Here is a 20,273-nt window from a genome sequence, read left to right as displayed (position 1 = left end):
ACTAAAAGATTTTTCAGATAACAATACAATATATACAAAAATTATCTCTTTTTATAATTATATTTTCAGCTTTTGGATAATTCTTACTATTATTAATTTTAATCAATTATCTAATCAAATAAATCAAAATTTTGTTTTTATTTTTTAATTTAGTTATATTTTTTTTATTAAGTGTATAAACGATATTAACCACTCTAACTTTTAACGTGAGAGCTCGATTCCAAAAATTTACTTCGCAAATAATAGTATAGATAGATAGATAACTTATTATTTATGTTTTCAAAAAAATTAAATAAAACATATATATATATATATATGACAAAAATTAATTAAATATATATGTTTAATTAAAATTTATTAATTGTTTTATATTTTATTTTAAAATTTTATAACTGAAAAATATGTTTTAAGATAACAACACAATATATAAGAATTATTTTATTGTTTTAAAAAGTTAATATTATTAATCAAAATTCGTTTTTGATTATATAATTAATATATACACATAAAATTCATTAAGGGTAATATAGATATTAACCACTCTAACTTTGTTTTATATTTTATTTTTAAAATTTATAACTGAAAAATATGTTTTAAGATAACAACATAATATATAAGAATTATCTTTTTTTTTTTTGACAACATATAAGAATTATCTTATTGTTTTAAAAGGTTAATATTATTAATCAAAATTTGTTTTTGATTATATAATTAACATATATACATAAAATACATTAAGGGTAATATAGATATTAACCACTCTAACTTTCAACGTGAGCGCTTCGTTGCTAAAAATTACTTCGCAAATAATAGTATAGATTTTTACTTTTTGTCAAAGACTCAAAACTTATCTATTTGTTTTGTGTATCTACTTTCCTTTCTTTAACATTGATGGTTTCTGTTAGATTCGGATTTATTATGGGCTTTTAACTCAAAACCAATTGGTAATTAGTGGATTGCCCTAACCCTTTATATATTACTTAATGTCTCATTGATTTTTCAATGTGGAATACATATTTCTTAATACCCCTCCTTGAGATGATGGCTCTTATCGGTCATAAATCTCGGAAACTTTTTAAGACAGTTATACTCGGTTGAGCGAGTCAATTACGACCTATATATCCGGTCGGGTAGGGTTAATATTAATTAGAAGTTTAACTTATTAAGATCTGGGTCTGATACCATGTTAGATTCAGATTTAATTATGGATTTCCAACTTAAAACCAATTGGTAATTAGTGAACTGACCCTAACCCTTTATATATTACTTAATGTCCCATTGATTTTCCAATGTGAGATACATATCCCTTAATAGTTTCTTTACCAGGAAATCATATTCACAATCACAATGTAGTATATATACGGGCCATAACTTGTTTTATCATACATATATTTACATGATTCTTTGATGGATATGCAGTCAGATAAAAAAAGGTGAAATTTGTGGAACTTTATAAGCTTGTGTGTGTATATAAAATGAGTGTTTATAATATTCCACGAGGTAATAATCCGCGTCTTGCGCGGAATGTGATTATTAGTTTTATTATTTTTTAATAAGGAGACATTAATCTGTTTAATCTGGATATCAGTTTGGTTTTAAGTTTTTTTTTGGTTTCTAATCTCCTAAAATATAACTATCATTTTAAATCATTATTTATTTGGTTTGTTCGGTTAAAATATTTGATATTTTTGGTTTTTTTTTTTCCTGTAATAATATAAAATTACTATTATTTGTTTATTTTCATGTTATGAATCTTAGATAGCCGTGATGTCGAACCAATGGTTTCATATTATATTTTCTAAACAGATAATAGTTAAAAAAAAAATTATTAAGACAAATAATTTTACTACAATTTGGTCGATAGTGAAAGAAGCATTAAGAAAAAAAATATTTTAACTTTCAAGATATTAGATATTTCAGTTGTGGTAAATACTTAGTTATAAGGTGTTCACGTCAATATGCACATGTATGTGTATGTAAAAGTATATAAATATGGTTGATAAATATATAAAGATAATGTTGATTAATATTAAATGACATTTTTTCAAAATAATACATGAAAAATAAAATTCTTAAAATGAAATTATTAAAAACAAAAATATTTTAAAATTTATATAAACTATAATATATAACTTATATATAATTATTTAAATATATGTATATATATATATGTAGATAACATATCAAATTGGATATCCGCTCCTATAAATATCGATATTTGTGATTTGATTTTTTTTACGGATACTGCATTTTAGTATTTGATTTGCTTCGTAGAGTAACGAATATCCGGATTTTTCGGTTCTTATCAAAACGGATAACGATTCAAATCAATATTTATGAATAATTTGGCCAACTCTATACATAAACAGCAAAAATAACGTAAAGAAGAACTATGCATGTGAGTTTTATATTAAAAAAATATAAAGTACATAGTATGAACATATTTATGTAGAATTTGGCTGAAAAGTTCTCTACATGTGCCATGTATCCATTTTTAATGTGAACGCATTTATTTAGTGTAAACGTATTTATTACAATGCTTTTTCTTTAATATATAAGAGATTGTCAAAAATAACTTAAAACTTGATTTTGAATATAAAAATGTACCTCAAATTCAACTAAATGCAAAATTAACCCAACATACTAGTAAAATTACAATAATTTCTTTATAACCAAACAAAAAACATGTATTAAGTTTTAACATTATAATCCTCCGCTTAAAACCATGATTATCCTATTAATCTGTTATTATTTGGTATTTGCTCTTCGGTTTAGCAAAAGAAAGTAAGATAAAATATCCATAAAAATAGATTATATCAAATACACACTGCAAATAGAAACAAAAAGAACTGATCAAGAAGATAAATTGCAAAGATAAAAAGAGAAAAGGTGAATGTGGAATATTTTCAGTGGAATTGAACACAACAGCATAATCATTCAATTTTTTTATCTTCCATAAATTTGTATTATTCTTAATCATATGTATATTATAAAGTAGATGATACATATATATATAATGATACATAAAGCAATAGTTTATTAATATCTTTATTTTATAATATATATTATCTTTATTGAGATATTCCACATGATTATATTCTTATTTCTTAAACTTTCTTAAGCCACTCAAATGATTGGGTTTGTGCAATGAGCCATGCAGGCTGCTTGTGTATCATAACATTTTAATAGTTCATGTGCGTTGTCACAGCAAATACATTTACTTCCTTTACACCAACGGATATGGACACACTTTCTGAGGAATTCTACACCATCTGCGTTTCCCACTATATAATAAACACTAGAATTAAAAATGAGAATATAATACTATATGCATATTTGCAATGCCTATAATGATAAAATTATTGAAAATGGAATATATTTTGTATACACATCATTGCATTGTACATACATTGATGTAGAGGAACGAGAGCAATCATGATGAGGCACATGATAGCAAGATGTGATGATGCCATTATCGTAATACTCTTCTAATAAAAGATTTGTTTCTTTGCTACTTGATGGTTATATTTCATAGGGACAGACAATAGAACCTATATATATATACAAATATACAAGAGAAACCTTATTACTCTAGTGCCTCAAATGGGGTTCTAAATCAAATAAGATTATTATTTTTAAAAAAATATTATTTAATTTAATTTAAAATTTTAAAATATAGTAAATTATCTATACATTAAAAGGTAATTAAAACTCTTAAAGAATATCTCATTACATATTAAATAAAATATTACTTTCTGTCTCTTTTCTCATTTTTTTTCTTTTATTACTTAGATATTCATTAAATTTTATGAATGAAATTGCAATTCATTAAATTTTGCTCAATTGGTTATGCATTCATTGTATAGTTTACCAATTTTAGTAGTAATAAGTTAAATAGAAATAATAACTTCTTATAAAAAAATATTTTATGTAAGTACGTATCTGTTATCATTAGTCACTGATTTTAAATCAATAATCTTATTATTTGAAGAAAATAAAACCATCAACAAAAAGTTAGCTAGAAATCTTAACATTTTAACAAAAAAAACTTAGCTAAAGAAACCAAAGCTAAACCAGCACTATAAAAAAAATGGTTTGACTGTAAAAATAAATGATAAATTAAATGACACTAGAATAGAGATTGATCATTCTTTGCCTTCATGAGTTACATGTAGGTGATCCCTTAAAATATTCCTACAAGAAGATAAATATTTTTATTAAAACATTATTTTTATTAATCTTATTGCTTAGGAATATTTAAAAAACTAAAATAAATGAACCATACAATGAATGCATAACTAATAACACAAATTTCATCCAGAAAATTCAAAGAATATCTAAATAATAAGGGAAAAATGATAAAAAAATATGTTTTATTTAAGATATTATGAGAAATTGTTTAAGACTGTTAATAACATTTGTTAATCTAAAAATTTATTAAACTATATTAAACATTTAAATTAATTAATTAATTTTTATTAAAACAATAGTCCTATATGATTTAGAATAAGTAAATATACAATACAAGAAATACTAAACAATAAGTAAATATATAATAGCAGAAATATAAATATTATATTAAACATCTAACGTAATATTATCATTTGATATAAAAGCAAGAAAATAGAATAATAAGATAGATGTTTAATGTAATATTATTATTTCTCATATTCTATGTTTATTTATTATTTCTTTAATTATATATTTTTCAGATATATTTTTAATTTAGTTTTTCTATTTTTGATATTGTATATTTACTTATTGTTTATTTTTTCTTATATTATATAAGTGGTATTTTGATTTTCAAATGTTAACTATAACTATAAAAGAGAGTTTTCTCTCTCCTCTCCGTAGGACGAATATTGACCCGTGTCATCTCAATTATATTGACTTACTAATCTTTTGTTTCTATCAACGTATTATCTACTTCTTTTTTTAACACAAAAGATTTCATTGCTTTGGTTTGGGTAAACCGGGTTTGGTACAAATTGGCTTAAAGCTTGTTTAGCCAGATTATCCTCAACACAAAGTGTTCTCACTGACTAAACCAAAAGGACACAGAGACAAAAGATAGAGATAGATGGCGAATATCAGATCAGAGAAGATCCCGTGAATTTCAGAGAAGCTTGAGTCATCTACGATCGCTGACACCAATAGCATAGAATCTGATTTGAAAACCACTATCCTCAGCTTCAGAGCAATCACATGCACCATCTCCGCGCTTATTGCTAGTCCCTCCGCCACAAGAGACGAGATCATAAACGTGATAGTTTCACTGTGAGAGTTGAATCTCTCACCAGAAGTATCATAGAAGCTCCACGCCAGTCCACTAGCATTAATCTCCTTCTTCCAAGCCGCATCAGATCTGCAGGTAAATTCCGATTCATGTCTATTATGGCCCATTAAGATCAAAAAGGCTTAACTGATATAAACCTAATCTGGTTGAAGTGACTCTTCACCACCAATTTCCCATCTTCAGCAATCAGCATCCATATTTTTACATAATTAGATCATTTCTAATGGTTCATTCTATTTTTAATTTTAAAATAGTGTAACTCTATAATAGAGTTGAGTTATACTACAATGGTACTCTATTTTAGAATGGAAAATAAAGTTTTGAACAAAAAAAACAAGCAAAAAATAAAATATCATTGGAACAATATTATTCTAAACTAGAGTGAGGTTGGAAATGCCTTTAGCATTCAACATTTTCAGGTGTACGCACATCTCCCACTACGATGAATATCAAGCGGTCATCATAAATCTTACAATCTAAACAATCATACTCTTCACCTCCCCCAGCGACGCACTATAAAATTAGACTTTTTTACTACGTTATATGTGAAATTGATACCTCCCCGATTTTGATTCTTTAAAGATTCTGTCGCCGTTGTTTACGGAAAAGCAAGCGCATCGACGATTCGGAAGGGGAGGCGTAGACCTGCTACTTATTGAAGAACTGTACGTTCTCATCAGCTCTCTTCATCCACACTCTTCTATTTGAGCATGCTTTATGTTCCTATTGGTAACCAGACTTCTATTACAAACGATGACGTTAACATCCACATCGATGTTGTTCTCTATTAAAGCTTATTATCTTCAGTTCCTTAGTTTCTTTATCTTAATTGAAATACATGTTGAGTTTTTAGTTGATATGGATTTTGTTTGCAGATTGTCAATCCACATCTGCTGTCTCAGAGCATTGAGAATCCGATCTAAGCTGCTGTACAGTTAGTTTAATACCAATTATGGAAGTGAACTCGGGAAGATTAAGCTTGACAAGACGTTTGAGGAACGAGATTTGCTTAATGATAAGACTGTGGTTTGTTTTCTATGCTTCTGGTTATAGTTTTTATTTTTCGCCTTAACTTGAGCTTAGTTTGGAATGAAAAATTAGGGTTCTATGATGCCATGCTCTTGTGTTACAAAATAAATGTTACAAAATAAAAGAAGCTTTTTGGTTCTTTTAATCATTGCTGGGTCTGAGTTTGAGTTTAGCGTTTATTGGATAAGAGTTTGTTGTGCAGTTTATGTATTGAATATTACAAAAGAGTGTGATTATTTTGAGAAAGAATCATTCTTGCAGGAAAGGCATGGGGTCTTCAGTGACTTCTTTATGAGATTATTGAATCATTTTCTGTTTGACTCTTTCGCTATATTCCCTTGCTTGCCTATTGAGTACAATAACTGTTGTGTAGCTAGGGGATATCATAGCTCCTAATGGAGTGAGGGTTGCTATGGAATGAAAGTGGAAGCTAAACGAAAAGAGAGCCCATGCAAGATTCTTGAGTCTAAAGGTAATTATGCATTGCTTATCTTTACTTGTCTCCTAGATTTTTGCTTTCCATTCCCTTAAATATTAGGCAAAGCGAATGTTATACGTGGCTTTAGTGGCTGACACTCCAGTCCACCTTTTATGGTTATTTTCCTATCAGCTGAAACATATTTCAATTTATCTGCATTCTTTCATCTTCTTCATAATTTCAGGATTTATAATGATTTTGATTGTGTCTACTTAGGATGTTACTTTTAAAATGGTTTTCGTATATATTGATCCTAGGTTTTGATATTCGTATTACGTACCGTGCCGAACAAGGGATGTAAGGAGGAGAGGAGTGTTAATTGCAGTGAAAATCCAGAAGAGAGGGATAACTTATAAGAATTTAAAAGGGTCCAATCCGGATTAGCATGACATAAATATAAGACAGTTACCACTAAGCCATTGAAATTTTCTTGTACACATATACAAGAATCACTAAGTATGTAATCACAAATTCTTATGTACAGTTACAATAATATGAGTTCAACTTTCAAGACTCCGATACTCTATTTTGTTAAAAAAAAAATAATAAGTAAGTGACTAAACTAATATATTCTTTTGACAATTATAGCCAAGAGGAGGATAGATAACAATCTATACTATTAAAACAGGATTCTATTATCATTTTTACTTTAGCATGCTCTTTTCTTTACTAACATTGCATGTTTCATTAAGGGCAATCAAGTAATATTAATAACACATCTATATTGGGTCATTTTTTTCGGATCCAGCCCACATCAGATCTGTCTTAGACCATTTGGACCAATTAAGAAATCAGATCCAATTATCACTTTTTTTTCTTTTGGGCCATTGAGTCCAAGTTCAAATAATTTTTTTTTCAACTATTCTTAATTTTTATTTTTTTCTTTTCTTAATATAATTTAAGCATTCATAAAAAATTAATTTTTTTATTGAAAAGTATAAATCTTTACTAAACGTATTTAATTTTTTTAATTAAAATATTAACCACATAATAAAATTAATTTATCAGAGTTATACCAACTTATTTCATTAAAGAAATAAAGTTTAATTTTTTAAACATAAATAGTCATTTAAAATGAAATACGATAAATAAAAATAAAAAGTTTAAGTCTTTTATAAAATTAAACACAAATATATGAAAATATGACATTTACTAAATATTTGTCAATTGAAAACAAAAAAAAGTCAAAATCTAGTTTTACAATTATGCTCTTTTCTAAGCCATGGTTTAGTTAGTGTTTAATAGTGGGGGTAATTGTTGGTTAAGAGAAGAGTTAAGGGTTTGTTTCATCGCATGAGGTTTAGGAGCATTGATTTTCCAAATTGGATTTTGATTGAATACAACTACACATCTTTACTTCTACCACATTCATGGAACGGTTCTGCATCTCTCATGTACACCAGCCTTCACATTGATGGAGGCTTGTACATATATTTAGTTTTCATTCTCTTGTGTGTGTTTTTTTTTTCCTTGCAGGTTGTTTCTCAGGTTGTGTATTTCGAGGATGAGCGTGATGCTGAAGATGCAATCCATTGGATTGACAATATTATCCCTTTTGGCTATGAGAAACGCAAGCTATCTGTCAGAATGGGCTAAGGTATCTCTCTTTCTTTCTAATGATTGATGACTCATATGCTCTGTTTTCTTTTCAAAAGAGTTCTAAATTTTCTTCATGCTTTCAGGGTGAACGTGGGATTGGGAAGCCTCGTAATGGAAAGAGAGCCTCGAATCAGAGGCCTACAAAGACACTCTTTGTCATCAACTTTGACCCGATCCTCACAAAAGAGGGTGACACATTGATGTATGCACTTTGAGCCGTATGGTAAAGTACGCATAAGGCGCAATTTTACATTCGTTCAGTTTGCAACTCAGGAAGATGCAACCAAGGCCCTTGAATCTACACCAAAACAGGTAACAAGGGTCCAGCTTCTTATGGAAGTAACAACAAATACTTGGCTTGTAACTGTTAACTTTTTGGATCATCGATTAAATTTCATTGGTTCTCTAGTTTTCTGAATTTTTATGTGTTTTTTTTTCAACAGCCGGTCTCTCCTGTTCAGAGAGGAAGGGGTTGAAGATGTTGTTCCTCAATGTGTCTCCTAGTGGTTGCTAGTCTGAAATTAAAAAGTGTTTTCACTAGTTGCTACCACTTGCTTTGCTACTATATGTGCTTTTGTAGTTTTAGTAGCTTAATGACAGTAATAACTTTTGGAATGATTGCAAGCTTTTTATATTCAGAAACAATTATAGGTTTAGGAGAAACAAAGAGAATACACAAGAAAATGGTTCTTCATCATCAAGGCAGAGAAGCGTGGTCGTGATTGCGGATTTCTTGACTGATCGCTTTCTCCAGCCAAGTTTCTGCATCTTCCATCATTTCAGGGCTTAACCGAACCATGAGAACGCAGAACTCGGTTTGGTTAAGAGCTCCATCACCGTCGAGGTCTCCTTCTCTAATCATTCCTTCTGCATCGTCCTTGCTCATTCCTTCAATCCCAAGTACCCCTGAGTTTCTTCTTAGACTCTCGGCTGTGATCACGTGTCTCTCAGGATCAGCTAGCAAACTGAATCCTTTGCATAACTCTGATACAAACTCTTCCACGTCCATTTTCTCTGCCATGATCGGTAACATATCTTCGTATTTGGTCTCCATCTTCGTACTAGTTTCTCGTATACAAGATTTCTTACTTTGTGGCTCCATTAGATGAGTAAGATGAAGAAGGAAAGAGAGAGATAGAAGAGAGACTCTGTGAACTGTTTTGATTGATTAGTCCCAATGGGATTTAGATATATAAGTGAGTGGCGTATCTGTACAGATATGGTTGTCACGTTCGAACCTAATCGTATGGTCTATAAACTCTCTTCTTGAAGCCATCGGTGTTTGATTCTGAGAGTTGAAGCAATGAACGGATGTGATTCATCTCACGATGATTCGTTTTAAGTGTGTACGGAATCACCTGATTATTAAGTAGTTTCCTAGCAACTTCAAATGTGCCGTGAATACGACGTATTCCCACTCTTATATTATTATCTAATGAGAAGACAAGGTGTTATGTTGACAGAGAAGTGTGTAATTTCGCAGAAGTTTCGTCTTCGTGATTTCTTCTATCTGATCTTTCGATCTTTTTTGTTTTTTTTGTAGTGTTATGTTTATGAATTGGATTCTCTTACAATATAACGACAAATATTATATTTGTCTCTTTCTCCGACCAAGTCCTAACTGATTTGACGTAACGGTAATTTCTTGTCTGAATTTGAGATGTCGCTAATATTCGTTCATATATTAGGAGTTTAGGTAAAAGATCTAGTTCAAGTGATGTTTGTTAATACTACGAATGGTCAACTCCTTTCACTGAAGTTATAATATTAAAACGCTGAAAGACGCAAGGTGGGATACATATATGTCCCACTCCGTCTTTGTTGATATGTATATGCTTTGTTTTTATTTGGTAAGGGCAACTCAAACATACCTCTTAGAGAAAGGCTAATAGGCTGAGCTGAGTGGGACTAAAACATAGCCCAAAGTACATGCTTACTAAACTAACTTATTTACTATCATGTATAGAGTTAGAGTAGTCATACTCCCATTTGATATGTTAGACGCAAAACCGGTCATTGGTTTTAGAGGGCTGGAAACAAAAAAAAATGTGGCCACTTGTCAAAACAAAAAAGTATATATATTAGAGGAGTTTTGAACCCGGACTGCTTAAACCAAGATTAATACTTTTATTATATATCACTAGACTAAGACAGTTTTTGACAATTTTTTGGCCCAAATATCTACATAAATAAATCGGCCCCAAGCATGGGATTCATTGGATTGGTCCAAGGACGGGCTCTGGTTAGAAGTTCCTCTAAACTTTCCAGAAGTTCACCATTTTAATTTGGGGACATGCCCTTTACCTAGTTTCCGATTTCATTAGCATGAAAGGGAACAACTTTCTATTGAATGTTTTTTAATTCGTCTAGTTGACTCGATCCATTTGATTTATACTAATATTTCTTGGTATAAAGCGAGCATGCGCGCTGATAAGTCTAAGATTTGTTATACACCAAGAGAATATAGCGTTTGGTTTATTTCCTTTAAAATATGCGCGAATTCCCCAAATAAGTCTTTGTGTCTATATGCTAGTTATTGATAATTCAAAGACGTAAAGAGCTTTGACAGAGAATCACTGTCACTAGAAAAATTCGTGTTTAGTTGGGTTGGGTGGGCACTATGAACGTACGAAGTGGAGTCAAGTTCCGCAGTTCGTGTCATCAACTAGTCATCATGTAATTAGTAGTAGACAAAACACAAATAATCCTCACACAATATGAAAATAGAACGTTTAATAAACATTTAACAACGGTTTCAGTGAACATGTTATTTCCTCATAAATATTTTCAATTTGTCCGAGCTTACATAACTTTCTTATTATAATATTCTGTTCATGGAATCGAATTATCATTACATAGTAAATGCAATGTCACGTACGGGCATGAGAAAGAGTTAGATTCATTTAAGAAACGAAAGCTGCCAAGATCCATCATTTAACTTATTACTCTCTCATGTTGCTCCTTACTCATTTCAAATTCACCTATGCGATGCTTTTGGTATTTGATAATCATAACTATTTTCTGGATTATACAGTCATATATATATATATTCACTACAGAAAATGTAGCATTCAATAGATACTATATTGCAGAAACTTACAAATAGATAATAGATATCATGAATAAGACCACGTGTATCTACAGATAGAAGAAACGATGAATACACATTTTCATCTCTACCCATATATAACTCCATTATACATCCCCTATATATTATTTGAGAAGCATTGTAACATTTTTTGTAGCCACGTGTCATCGCTAGATTGATTCTTAGAATATTTAGAGAAATAGGTTGGTCCATCTAAATATATAATAAGCTTTTTATTAAACCCCAATAAATACATTATTAATGTGCTTCATTATTTCCTTAAATAAGATTACGGAATTACCTAATATGGCTAAAGTATATATGACAATTAATAATTTTGAATAACAAAGATTTGATAAAAATAAGTGTGTATTATAATTATATTTGTTTAATTTTAAGCTATTAAAATAAATTAAACAATCATAGTAACCATATAAAAAAATTAAAAAAATTATTTATATATTATATTTTGAATTTTTAAAAACGAGTATAAATTACTAAAACTGTTAAAAGTTTAACATTCAAATTTTGGTGATCTATGATTTAAAACTTTTGTTATGACATGATACAAATAATTAAAAAATAATATAAGTTGAAAGTCATTTAATAAGTATTAAAAATAAAAGATATATAAATATATGTATCACTTTAAATTAAACTATATGCCATATAAAAATACATAAATATCTTAATTTTGAAATTTACTTTGAACATTTTTTTGATAAAAAATTTGAAAATATATTGACAACTTAATTTCTTAAAATATTATAAAATACTTCAACCATTAATCCCACTGTGAAAATTTTGTTATCACTAATTTAGACTTTTTGTTATAACAGATACAAATGATAAAAAAAACAAATATAACCAAAAGACATCATCTAATAAATATTAGTATTAAAATATACCATATATATGTTACTATTATTTAAATTTAATTATATATCATATCAAATAGAAAAAATAGTTTTTCGATTTATAAAATTTATTTATATGTTCGCACCAATTTAATTATATAAGTAGTAGATAATGACTTTTTAATTATTCAATATATATTTATTATTTCATAATATGTTATATACATATAATCTATAAAATAATTTATATATATATAATATTTATCCCGCGCAAGGCGCGGGTCTTAACCTAGTATATTAGTAATCATCAAACAAAAGTGAAAAACCAACTCGAATAACCATCAAACCCCATTATAAAACGTTTAAAGACAAATATTAATTAAACAAAAGAAAAACACAAAAAAATAAGGAGAATAAAAAAGACTAAGTTGTGTTAGCTAAGTTCTCAACTTTAACTAAAATACCCCATGTGACAGTATGAGGCAAAATATCATGAAAGAAAATTAGAAAGCTAACTTCATAATCCCATTTGATCATTTTGCTTCACCATGAAGATCCTCCTCCTGTAGTATTGAACATCCCACTCCAGTATCCAGTATTAGGGATTGAAGAACTATTATTATTATTATCACCATGACTCTTTTGTTGTTGATTATCATCGTGATCAACTTCTTGTGTTATGCTTGATGTAAGCTCCTTCATTTGATCCCCAAATGGAAACAAAATCCTACCTTGATTATGATCATTATGATCATCAGACCTACTGGTGTTGTTGTGTCCCATCTCTTGATGATGATCAGTAGAGAAAGAGAGGTTACTTGGCTTGTAATCAACCATTGTTGGAAACCCTGAAGAAGTATACAGCACATTGTTTGATGAATCCAACATTGGACCAGAAGGCATAAATGAGTTGATCCCTGATCTTGAAGAAACATTACCTCCTGTTCTTAAAAGCTCAAGAGCTGAAACAGGAGACGAGGAAGAACCATGGAGGGACGAAGGCTGCTGATGAGTTATGTTGCCATTTCCTTCCATCTTGGGCATCTGAAGAAACTGAGACATGTGACCATGATGATGATGATGATTTTGATCTTGCATGACCGGGAAAGACAACAAGTTGAGATCATGTGATGACCCTTTTGATTTATTAGGGATTTGGTTTGAGAAAAGAATTGGTGGGTTTAGATCTGGAAGTGTTGTAGTCAAACCAAGTGAAGATGGTGTTGCCTGAAGGATGTTTGATGATGAAGATGATCTCTTGTTCTTTTTTGAGCTTCCGCCAACGGGAACATTCCTAAGAGAGCCACCTTCGGTCCAATACCTTCGACAACCTTTGCAGAAGTATCTTGGTTGTGTGAGACTATAGTTGTTGTAGTAACAGAACTTTGTGTTGGTTGAGTTACATCTTGGACAATTTACTTTCTCTTGTGGTCTTGCTTTCCTCTCTACTACAAGCGCCGTATTATTGTTGTTACTTACGCCGGAGACGGTGGCTCCTGCGGCTGAGACGCCGTTAGATGTAAGAATGGTATTTGGCCTTGCATCGGACATGGTGTTTGATTGATGTGTATTGTTATTAGGAATCATGATTTGCTCCATTGGTTTAACGTTCATCATATCTTGAAAGCCCTAGAAACATTGAAATTGAAACAACTAATTCATTAAAGAACCCAAAAGGAACTAATTATGGTTTTCTTTGAAACCCTATATCAATATTTATAGCACAAGTAGACATAAATTAGATAATAGGCTGACTAAGACATATATACATGTAATTAAGTCGCATCATGCTTCTCAAGATCAAACCGAAAAATGAAACATGCACATTAGATTTTCCTTGTTTTGGTATATCCTATAGATCTATAGGATTTTGTGAAAAAAAATGAAAAGAGATGAAAACCAAGAACAAAGGGTAAATAACAAATCATTACTTTTAATTAATTCTCTGTTACTCCATTGTTAATGGTAAATCACATTAAAAGGCTGAGAAAAATAATAATATATCCTTAATTTTTTCTTTCCAACCTCGATCGAAACCTACATAAACGATAATTTCCCCATGCAATTCTTTCATTGAAATATGTGTAATGACTAAAAACTTTTTAAGAATTAATATCTCTATATTATCTCTATATTCATGAATATGTTTTCACTATATATATAACAACTATGCACACACACACACACAAAGATACGCATATAATTAAGCATGTAATCTTTCAAGAATCGTTGAAGAGTAAGTTTCAAAAAAAAAAAGATCATGGAAGAGAGAAAGAGAATAGAGAAGAAAGAAGAGGTAGTTAAGAAGAAACAAAACAGAAGAAGCAAAGGAAGATCTTATAAGCACCTGTGTCCACTTCGTAGCGTCCATAACTTCCGACAAAGAGAAAGCCAGAGAAAGATATGTGTGGGTTTTGAGTAAAAGGCCAAAGAGAAGAATTTTTTGAGTTTTTTTTTTCGCTTTTACTTTGTTTGTGAGTGATGGCTCTTCTATGCGTTGCCTTTAACTTTATGGATGATGAAAAAGAGCCAGCGAAGAACGGAGAAGAGAAGCACTCAATTTTTAACTTATTATTTTAGAGAATATCTCTTCTTTATTTTTGGTTCAACCTAGAATATATATATATATATATATATATATATATATATATATATATATAAACATTTTTCTTATGCATTTTAAATAGGAAACACAAAATAGAGATTTTAGATTTTTAGGTTAGATGACCAAGAAAACATGTGAAATTTAAAAATAACCAGAAAATATATTTTCTATTATATTTGCTATTTTCTTTTTATGTTGCAATTCCTTTTGTTATTTCATATCAGTTCTACTGGACTATATTTTAATTATGATGATTGGATCTTGAAAATAAAAACATGTATGTGCCTTATAACTTTTATATATATATATATATATATATATATATATATGTCTAATAACTTAAATGTAACACTTTAGAATACCTTTTTTTTTATTAGTGATAATGTGCCATATAGATTATCAGTAGGAACTAAATGAAATGTTCAAAAAGATAAACTAAATGGTTTGATTTACATATTATTTTATGAACTGTTATTTCGTTGCGTCATCCTAACTTAAATGTAAGACTTTAGAATGACATTTTTGGCTAAAGTGATAATATGCCATTTAGGTAATCAATATGAACTAAATGAAAAATTCAAAAAGATGAACTAAGGGTTTAATTTACAGATTATTTTATGAATTTTAATTTCATTGAATCATCCAGCCAATTCGGGAGTAAACTATGGACTAAACTTTCAAGAAAAATACCCGGTTAAAAGAATAAAAGGAGGAAAAAGAAAAAGTTGGGTTGTTGATTTTGACTAGTGATGATGTCTCGTGACCGCTCTCTGTTGATAGCTCATTCTGGTCCCTCTTGATAGAATATACTTTTCTAAGAGAAAAATCGTGTTTAGGGAATTATGTCCTTTGTTAAAATAAAATAACTCTTCTGTGCATCATATAATGCATAGTGTGAGTGGAACTATGAGTTGTATGCTATTTCTTGGCCTCCCGTTTTGTGATTGGATACTATTTGTTGGCCATATGGTCCATCAAATCGCCTAGCTAGATTTTTAAAATCCCAATACCATACCTATATGTATATACACCACATGTCTTGCGGACATGTGATCTAGTGGTTTTGACACCTAAATTTAGCTCTGCTTTAGACTTTACAATTCAATAGTATACTATACTGGCACCGATCTAGATTTATGAAACTGATAAGCCTAGATAAAAACATTTTTAAAAATAATATTTTATCATTCTACTATTCCTTTGTTGGTGTTGGTACGACTGATGTTTCATAATATTACGGTATTACCAAACAAACCCAATATTACTAACATTAACGTTAGATATAAAACGTTATATTGGCTTTTCAGATGTAAAAATGGTCATTACATCATATAATCTAAAGCTGAATTTTAATGAAAGTGATAAAGATCAATTTCTTATTAAAAGTATTCAGTGAAATATAACATGTATATACAACAAAAAACCTCACGAGAACCTTAAGTTCTTAATTAACCCTGTACGCTTTTAGATAAATGATACTACACGACTTATAAAAGCAAATTAATTAATAAATTAAGAATGGATTGCATCTATTTGGAAATTTTCAAGGACCACAATTTTGAAAAAGAGGACGAGGGAGAGCAGAGGAATGAGAAGACCGACAGGAAGCGACAAAAAGGAGGTGGAGGTGGGTCCCATAGTTCGTGGCGTGACTGAGAATTTTATATATCTTATTGCTTTTTCACAAATCTAAAGACTGTTCAAATTTACTTTTCTTTCTTGATGTTGACATTTGTTTTCTCTTACCCAACACCATGTCTCAGCCGATATTTATCTCTCCATATTTCGTGTCGTTTCACTGTACAAGCTTCTCCACGCCTGCCGTTTTGCTTTAACGATAATCATCGAGCATTATAAAATTTAGGCCCGATAGTATTAAACACGGCTCAGTCATATAGGTAGCTATCATGTAACAGGCCTGCCCGATACTAGTTAGCAGCAAAACTGGTGGGATGTGTAACATTATCGTCTGACATGGAAAGGCTGAAAAAGGATGACGAATATGATGGGAACAGCTGTTGCGCCATGGAAGTAGCTTCTCTTTGGTGAAATTGAGGCCAATTCTCACCTAAGCCACCGTTCTTATGTTCAATCGTATGCGTTTTCTTCTTAATTTCACGTACACACGTTCAGGTCGTATGCGTTTTCTTCTTAATTTATACAAGGAGCGATGTTCCTCATTCGTTGATATTAAGGATCCTTTTTAAAAATCTATAAAATGTGAATAAAAAATGAATTTTTCTGAAAGCCCTTAGTACAAACAAAAAAAAACTGAATTTTTCTGTTCTATACTATTGTCTCTCTACCTCTTTGGAATGACATTTCACTTGGTCTAGGTTAAATGAATAAGAGTAGGCAAATGGAAGCGTCTATATATCTCCCTCTCGAAAATAGTTCTCTGTGATCACCATCTGATAATATCAGTGAAGGTAGATTAGCAGGAGAATTAGGTTATTACGTGATACATATAAACACGCACGCACATATTTAGGAAGCAGTGTCAAAGAATCTTCACTTAACCTTAAACCAAAACTTCTAATTCTTCTTTGAGTTTATTGAACCATAAGTTGATTGCATCTATCTTTTGAAACCTGCCATAATGTTTTAGTTCCAAATAGGTTAAAACTTTCTTTAATTGTTGGATGCATATATTTCAGTTATCTTAGATTTGTAAATATATTTTCTTCATAATTTGGTATATGTTGATTTGTGCAACAAATAAGAAAAAGATACTTGTTGATCAATCCTCTCTATATTAATTGAGAAACATTACAATTTTTTTGTAACCACGTGTCATCACTAGGATGATTCTTGAAATCATTAGAGAAATATGTTGGTCCATCTAATTATATAATAATATTTTAATTAAACTTACCATAATTTTTTTATTATTGTTATTTATTATTTCCTTAAATAAAAGTTACAAAATTGTCTAATGTGTCTAAAGTATATATGACAATTAATAATTTTGAATAATAAATATTTGATAAAATTTAGTTTATTTTCTATCATATTTGTTTAATTTTAAGTTATTAAAATAAATTAAACAACTACATTAACCATATAATAAAATTTAGATTTTTTCTGTATATGTTATATTTTGAATTTTTAAAAACGGCTATAAATTACTAAAACTGTTAAAAGTCTCGCATTCAAATTTGTGATTCATGGTTTAAAATTTTTGTTATGACAAAATACAAATGATTACAAAATCACATAAGTAAAAATCAAATTTAATTAATTATTAAGATTAATAATATATATATATCGTTTCAAATTAAACTATACACCGTATCAAATACATAAATATTTTTTATTTTGAAATTTACTTTGAACAATTCTTTTTTTTTGATAAAAGCTTTGAACAAACAGTGACAATTTTTTTTTAAAAAAATTATAAATTACTAAAACAATTAATCTCAAAATAAAAAATTTGTTATCACTAACTTAAAGTTTTTGCTATAAATGATACAAATCATTAAAAAACCATATGAGTACAAAACATTAGACATTAATATTATTTTTGGGCTTCTAGTATTTCAGCAAAGCCCATCTTAAAAGCCCAACTACTTCGCTTCTTCTCCTCGGTTCCGATCAATCACTCGGCTTAGAGTTTGTTTCTTTCTCCAATCAGATCCAGTTTCGAGAACAGTAGAATCGGACGGAATCTCTCCTACGCCGCGATGTCTCTCCGCCGCTCTATCCTCGGTCTCCACCGCCAAACCCACAACCTCTCCCTCTCAAAGGCGTCACCTTTCTCGATGAGTAACATCTCCTCCCCCTCCGCCGCCGTGAGAAACCCAATCGGAAGAGAAATATCTTCGATCCCATTTTCCCTAACCCAGAAACTGAACCCGGACTCCGGGAATCGTTCTCTTGGGCAGTCTGATTTCCCCAAATTCGCTCGCCTCCCGTCGTCTCGAGGGTACAGCAACGCATCTCTCGTACGGAAGATCCCTGTTCTGTTTCACATAAATGCAGGGATGGAAGAAGTTTTGGCGGATTACGTTCACCAGGAGATGACCAGGAATCTGATGGTGATCTCTCTGGGCGTGTTCCAGATCATCGTTATCAAAGATGTCATCGTGTTTCTTTTCTTCTGAGCAAGAAATCATCTTTTGGGGGGGGCTCATGAACTCGATCATCTAGTGAGATAAAGTCTCTTCTTGTTATTATCTTTTAATGAATAATGAACATTGGTGCAATGGCATCTTTAACCTTCCAAGTTTGCTCTGTTTGATTCAGTTTGTTTAAGGCTTTAAGTGGAATTCTAAGTGTGTTTGAAAGGGATATTAAGAATCTCTCTTTGGATTGAATAAAATAGAAGTTTTCTCAGTTCTGGTCTTTTTTCTTTTTTTTTTGCAATTTTATCAAATATGTGATCTCAAGTTTCTCTGGGGTATTATATTATGTCGAATTTGTGATGCTTTATTGGTGTGATCTTTGTACAAAGATGAGACTGTAAAGAAGTAAGTTTGATCAGTCTCAGGATGTTCTTATGTTCCACAGCTGAAACGTTGAGTTGGACATCATCTGATTCATAGATCTATTTGGTTTGTTGAGATACGCTCTGAGTTTCTATGGTGTTTGTCGTATGAGCTACGTTCTGAACTCCCAACATCTATTGACCTTAAAGATTCATGATACATGCTCTAGCCCTGCACAATAGAGCGTCGGTTTCACTCGATAAGGTTTTCAGTTTCTCGACTGTATAATGGGCTGAGCTTCTCAACTCATCCACAAGCCTCCCTCTTTCCTTCTTAAACGAATCACTCCTTCCAAAAAAAAAAAGTAATTAAGAACATATCCAATATGGCTCGAAAAAGAAAAAAAAACTAATTGGCAATGGTCTTGGTCTCGGTCTCATGCATAAAGTTCAGTTAGAATTTATGCTCATGATTATCTACCTTCTTCAGGAATATGCAAGCTTGTTTTTATCGTCTTTGAGGACTCGATTTGTCACTCAAAAATCATCTATGGAGAGCGAGAAGGAAGATTCTGTATTTTCTGCTGAAGAAGAGAACACATCCCAAATGGTAGGGGAAAATATTGAATAATAATTATAGAGAAAATAATAAAAGGCCCAAATCTAAAACTTAATAAGACCCAAATAAGTGGCATTTCTGTTAACTGGGAAATTACAATCTTTATCTCCAATACTAATAGTTATCATCCTAAACAGTGATAATTACGATAATATCCCCAAATCACTGACTTGCTTACCACTCCAAGGTTAAAAAGAATAATCAACCGCGAAGGCACAACACATATGGTAAGAAATGGAATATAAGAAGTACAAATATAATAATCGCCGTCACCTT

The 20,273-nt window shown here is 30.3% G+C and overlaps 3 protein-coding genes and 1 long non-coding RNA gene across 5 annotated transcripts; 2 read left to right on the top strand and 2 right to left on the bottom strand.

The window, feature by feature from the left end:
- The first annotated feature begins 4,845 nt into the window (after positions 1 to 4,845).
- Positions 4,846 to 8,940, top strand: LOC106438287. Of its 2 annotated transcripts, none has more exons than XR_007338141.1 (6): positions 4,846 to 5,371; positions 5,879 to 5,961; positions 6,172 to 6,322; positions 6,699 to 6,797; positions 8,280 to 8,400; positions 8,486 to 8,940. It is a non-coding gene; the product is annotated as an uncharacterized LOC106438287 (long non-coding RNA). The 2 variants fall into 2 exon arrangements; XR_007338140.1 differs by having other exon boundaries at positions 6,172 to 6,797; positions 8,486 to 8,714; positions 8,846 to 8,940.
- A 69-nt stretch (positions 8,941 to 9,009) lies between these two features.
- Positions 9,010 to 9,619, bottom strand: LOC106438286 (calcium-binding protein KIC). The gene has a single exon (XM_013879397.3). It carries the CDS (start codon positions 9,502 to 9,504, stop codon positions 9,100 to 9,102), a length of 405 nt encoding a protein of 134 aa, XP_013734851.2. The 5' UTR covers positions 9,505 to 9,619; the 3' UTR covers positions 9,010 to 9,099.
- Positions 9,620 to 12,682: 3,063 nt separating this feature from the next.
- On the bottom strand, positions 12,683 to 14,890 carry LOC106438285 (dof zinc finger protein DOF2.5). Its single transcript, XM_013879396.3, has 2 exons — positions 14,695 to 14,890; positions 12,683 to 13,976 (listed from the first exon to the last, which is right to left on the bottom strand). Exons 1-2 carry the CDS (start codon positions 14,716 to 14,718, stop codon positions 12,891 to 12,893), a joined length of 1,110 nt encoding a protein of 369 aa, XP_013734850.2. The 5' UTR covers positions 14,719 to 14,890; the 3' UTR covers positions 12,683 to 12,890.
- Positions 14,891 to 18,548: 3,658 nt separating this feature from the next.
- On the top strand, positions 18,549 to 19,287 carry LOC106438284 (succinate dehydrogenase subunit 4, mitochondrial-like). Its single transcript, XM_013879395.3, has one exon. The coding sequence runs from the start codon at positions 18,636 to 18,638 to the stop codon at positions 19,053 to 19,055; it is 420 nt and encodes a 139-aa protein (XP_013734849.2). The 5' UTR covers positions 18,549 to 18,635; the 3' UTR covers positions 19,056 to 19,287.
- The last annotated feature ends 986 nt before the right edge of the window (positions 19,288 to 20,273 follow it).

Source organism: Brassica napus, chromosome A3, assembly GCF_020379485.1.
Source record: "Brassica napus cultivar Da-Ae chromosome A3, Da-Ae, whole genome shotgun sequence".
NCBI classification, from domain to species: Eukaryota; Viridiplantae; Streptophyta; class Magnoliopsida; order Brassicales; family Brassicaceae; genus Brassica; species Brassica napus.
The sequence above is the reverse complement of the archived record's forward strand: the minus strand, read 5'-3'. Positions and strand labels throughout refer to the sequence as shown.

Coding starts and splice junctions, on each gene's coding strand:
- LOC106438286 (XM_013879397.3), bottom strand. CDS start 9,504: ATGGAGCCACAAAGTAAGAAATCTTGTATACGAGAAACTAGTACGAAG.
- LOC106438285 (XM_013879396.3), bottom strand. CDS start 14,718: ATGGACGCTACGAAGTGGACACAG. Junction 13,977..14,694: donor ACGCTACGAAGTGGACACAG/GTGCTTATAAGA, acceptor CAATGTTTCTAG/GGCTTTCAAGATATGATGAA.
- LOC106438284 (XM_013879395.3), top strand. CDS start 18,636: ATGTCTCTCCGCCGCTCTATCCTCGGTCTCCACCGCCAAACCCACAAC.